Raw genomic sequence first — 5174 nt, forward strand, 5'->3', positions numbered from 1 at the left:
TCTGCTCTATCTTCAACACCCATATGTCTAATGATCCTTTCTGTGTGTGGAAGTCCAAAAGACACATAAAGTTTAATGGATTCAAACTTGAAGTAGGGTCTTCTGCACACTTTTATTTTATTCTCTCCACCTGTGATATTTCTGTAAAGAAATGAAATGCCTTCTTCTAAGTTGGAAAACAGGATGCACCCTCAACAATATCCTTTCTTAGTTATGGGTCCTATGTTAGCCAGATATCCATTGCTCTGGCAAATTACCCAAAAACTCAACTAAAATGAGGAAAGATTTAATTTGACTTATGACTTGTCCCCATTGCTCTTGGCTTCTAAAAGGCAGAACATCATGGTGGGGAGTACGTTGTGATGCAGATCTGATCAGTTCATTGTTGAAAGGAAGGCAAGGAAGAGGGGAGACATAAAACTGGAGAGGGGGGTCAGGCTAAAGCTATAGTCTTCAAGGACAGACCTCCAAGGAACTTCTGCCTTCTGGTCCTATATCTTACAGTTTCCAGTTCTCCCAAAATTTTATTCTGCTATGCATCCATCAATGGATTACTCCATTGGTGAGATTATAGCCCTCATAATCCAAACATTTCATTAAAAACCTGCCTCTGAACATTGTTGTACCAGGGAGCTTTGGGCGGTTTTGTGGGACATTGCTGATTCAAATCACACACATCCTACCTCCTAAACAGCTACTTAAGCTGCTTCTTCTCTGCTATCCAAGCTGCCACTGTAATTTCTTAATTAAACTGCAGCAATCATCTCCTAGTAGCACTTCTGTTTTCCACTCAAGTCTAGCCAGAACCCAGTGCACTATCTGAATGATGCTTCTAAAGATGTTTTGCATTGAGTAATCCCCTGTTTAAAAGCATTCATGGTATTCTGTTTTTTATGTTAAAATTCAAACTCTGCTTTGCATGTGGCATCCCCTTCACCAGAAACACCCTTTTTTCCAGCTGTTGATTCACTCTTATTTACACTAGAGGTCTCACTTTAGACATTACTTTCCTGGAACATTTTTCCTGGTTCCTCAAGGCTGAAGATTCCTCCTCATATGTTCAGGAAGTATTATTGCTTGTCATATAATTACTGTAATTATTCCCTGTTGCCTGGCACCAGGGCTGGAAAAAGGTGTCTGACAAACACTTCCTGAAATTTTAGAATGAAAGCAGTTTCTTTCCACCAATGGTGAGTTGCTATGAAATCACCTAGAGGACCTACTAAACCATAGCCTGCTGGCTATACACCTAGAGTTTCTGTTCAGCAGTTTGGGGTTGTGCTTATGGTAAGGCTGGAATTAGATATTGGCAGGGATCTGAGAGTGAAACACTGAAGTATCCAGAGGGGAGTGTTCTCATCAGAAGAGGTTCAAAGGTCCAGGTGTAAGTAACACCCCCCCAATGGAAAATGGTGACGTCTGTTTGCACATGAAAGATGCACAATATTCTCTTGTGGACAGTTTCATATTTTATCTTGCCTTCTAATGGTATTGGGGATTATTTTTCTCAGGGAACCTACTGAGAATCCATTAGGGACATTTTTTAATAAGTTAGGTAACAAGTGACTTATTAGACTCATCACCACCTGATTTTTTAAAAAGACTTTACCAGTTGAATATAAAATATATATACACATTTGAAATTTTCTAAGAACAGGAAAACATGATTCCATGCCCTTTGAGGTAGAGGCAGAAAAAAACAAGGATCGGTATAATGGAAAGCAACAAACTTCAAATTTAAATCTGAGAAGCTGTTATGAGCACCCTCACCTTTATTCCCCAAGATTGTTCTCCTCCAGAAATAAATTGTTTAAAAGAACTTAAAACTTAGAGTATTATGAGTCAAATTAATGTTCATATATATTGTTAGTTTTCATAATGTTTCCTTTAGACTAAATTAAGTGAAGGGAAAAATATTATTGGAGGCTCATCAGTATATTCTACATGTTTTGTGTTGACTGAATGACACCAACATAGAGACCCTGAGAGGATCAGGCAAGTGTAATGAACCGCATGCTCCATAATTAAGTGTTTAGCTCAACAGATAGATATCCCCTTGCCCCCACCCCTTGCCACTTCTCATGTTCACTATCTACAAAATTTCTTTTAAAAAGATGAGCCCATTACCCCTAAGATGAGTCTCAGTCTTAAGTACCTGCACCCCTTCTCCTCTTGAGTGTATATTTGGCTCTTATTACATTTCTATGTAATCTCCTTGTTATCCTAAATAGATATTTGTGCTTCTTCTGATATGCCCTGAAATTTCTTTCTATTGAGTAAGTCAAGGTCAAGGGTCAAGTTGAGATTGCCATTTCCCTTCTCGGTAAACTTCTGGGATCCTATTCAGTGATACCATGAAGGAAGCCCATTATGACGTTCATTTTCATTTTTGAAGGGCTCAATTTCTTTGTCCCTTTCACAAACATTTATTTCACTTTTTTTATTTTTTGATAGTTGCCTGCTCATCTTCTTTGCTTATTTCTATAGAAGTCATTCATCTATTTTTCTTATTGAAGGAAAGCTAATTATTTTCCATGTCTTTCCCTATAGTTTCATAAAGATGATTTGCTTTTTAGTCCATTAAGTCCTACGTATTCAATTCTGTGAACATACTAATCACATAATCTCTCAAAGTTACCACAATTGGTATGTTTGTTGAACAATTTAAGTTTTTATAGGTGTTTCGTATCTGGAATGATGGAAGAGAATGGATCCAATTACAAGCAGGTGGTTCTCTTAATGTTTTAGAAAGGTGCATGTTTTCTATTAAAAATAAATTAATAAATCTATTATTTAGAAAAATTTTCTTTTTAATCTCATGAGTCATATGAGGAATAAAGACAGAGGGGAAGAAATGACACAGGAGAGTGATGTTTATCATGCTTATAAAATTTTCTAACAGTCATGAAGGGATTATTTAGTGGCTGTCAAATTTTAATTTACATTGGAATCACTTGGAGATCTTGTTAAAGTACGGACTCAATTCAGTAAGTCCAGTTCAAGCCTGAGAATGTGCATTCACTTCTGCTTTCAGGTGAGTTGGATGGTTCATGGACTACAATAGGAACACCTGGGCTCTATATTGTAACATGTGGGACAATATCAGTGAGTTCACTGGCCATTCTAATACCACATTATCATTTATTTGCAAACCCTCTCATCTCTATTTAAGTTTATTATTCTCAACTTCTTATTCTGGAAAGTAGGAGATAAGAGCTAATTTTTAAAAGAACAATACATCAGTGTTCATGGATTAACAGTCCTTTACCTCATGGTCTTTTAGAATATTTTCCTCCAATTTTTTGATACTGAGGATGGAACTGATGGGCAATCAACCCCTGAGCTACATCTCCAGTCCCTTTTATTGTAATTTTGAGATAGTATCTAAGTTTGTTTCATAGGGACTCAATTAGTTGCTGAGGCTGGTCTTGAAGTTGCTGTCCTCCAGTCTCAGTCCTTTAAGTCTCTGGGATTATAGGCAGGCACCTCTCTGCCTGGCATATGGCCCAGAATTTTTAAAGGTAAATGTACAAGTTTGGAATGTTCACTTTTTTGTTTTGTTTTGTTTTGTTTTTTACATTTGAGATTTTATTTGCTGTATTGAGAATCAGTACACAGACATTTCACTTTGTACACAATTCTTAACACACATACCGAAAATCTAAAAAGCCTTATACTGTGATTCTTTTTCAGTTATTCCAGTGACTTTCCAGCTTTGAACTTGGAGGCAAAGTTTTCTTAATAGAGTACCAAGTACCAGTATCTTTGAATGCTGCTGTTATTTTGGTCCCACTAATTCAAAACGTTGTCACACACACTACATACTCAAACTTTCAATCTTTCACAGCACATTAAAAATATTAGGAAAACTAAGACTTCCATGGCCAAAAATGTTACAGAGTACACAGGATTCTGACAACAATGATCCAGGAGTCATCTTCTTCAGGAAACAATTCTACTAAAAAACACAGGAATAGAAGTAATTTACAATATTCAAGACATTAAATGCAAGACTGTGACTCCAAACTGCCATTTAATATGCTTTGTATTGTAGGATATAAAACTAATCCCCCACCTATGGAATGTTAAGCTGACACCCAAGACAATCCAAACCTCCCATATTTCAATATCACACTATTTTCTGGTTGTACCCAAAAATAAACAACCAGTAAATGATTTTGCTTCTAAAAAAAATCATTCACACTTAAAAAATGGGATGAGGTGGGATTCCCTCCTTTTTAAAAGTGTTTCTAGAGCTACTAAAAAACTTACATTTACAAAATAGTTGATAAAAGTATTCCTCTGGATCGTACAAGAAGGGAAACAGGACCACTGATAGGACATGGTGTGTGATTAATCAGACTTGGCTTCTTTCTCTTCTGCTTCAACAGAGGCGGGACTCTCCTCGTTTTTAGTTTCTCCATTTTCAGCAGGCAAATCTTCTTTTGTTTCTTGGTTAGTCTCTTCAGCCTGTTTTCCCTTTGTTCCCCTTTTCCCTTTTGTTTGAACTTTTTTGTCACAAGATTTATCCTTGCCCGCCACCTTCCTGGGATTGGCATCTGCCATGGCTGGAGCAGGCTTAGCAGACAGGCACGCCAACCTGTGCTTGGGCTCCTCCCTCACTGCACCTTTGGCTGAGCTGACCTTCCTCTTGGGCATTCTGGCGGGGCGCGTGCGGGCGCTGTGGGCTGCAGTGCTCAGGAGCCTTCCGAAGCTGCGCTGCCTGGCCACCGCACTGCTCCTGCCACCCAGTCTGCTGCGACCCGCCTGTTTTGTTTTTTTATTTTTATTTTTACAAACTGAATTTTGATTCATTGTACACAAGTGGGGTACAGCTTTTCATTTCTATGGTAGTACACAATGTAGATTCACACAACTCATGTAATCATATATGTACACAGGGTAATGATGTCTGTTTCAGTTCACTCTCTCTCTTTCACCCACCCACTACCATCTCATTTCCCTCTACACAATCTAAAGTTTCTCCATTCTCCTTCTTACCCCCCAAAACCACCTGTTATATATCATCATCCACATATCAGAGAAAATATTCAGCCTTTATTTGAGGGGGATTGGTTTATTTTACTTAGCATATTATTCTCCAATTCCATCCTTTTAACTGCAAATGCCATAATTTTATTCTCCCTTATAACTAAGCAATATTCCAACACACC

General features: G+C 37.8%; 1 protein-coding gene across 1 annotated transcript; it reads right to left on the reverse strand.

The window, feature by feature from the left end:
* Positions 1–4353: 4353 nt before the first annotated feature.
* Positions 4354–4659, reverse strand: LOC124973344 (non-histone chromosomal protein HMG-14-like). The gene has a single exon (XM_047537313.1). The coding sequence runs from the start codon at positions 4657–4659 to the stop codon at positions 4354–4356; it is 306 nt and encodes a 101-aa protein (XP_047393269.1).
* Between the last annotated feature and the right edge of the window lie 515 nt (positions 4660–5174).

The sequence above is a fragment of the Sciurus carolinensis genome (assembly GCF_902686445.1).
Source record: "Sciurus carolinensis chromosome 14 unlocalized genomic scaffold, mSciCar1.2 scaffold_126_arrow_ctg1, whole genome shotgun sequence".
Taxonomy (NCBI): domain Eukaryota; kingdom Metazoa; phylum Chordata; class Mammalia; order Rodentia; family Sciuridae; genus Sciurus; species Sciurus carolinensis.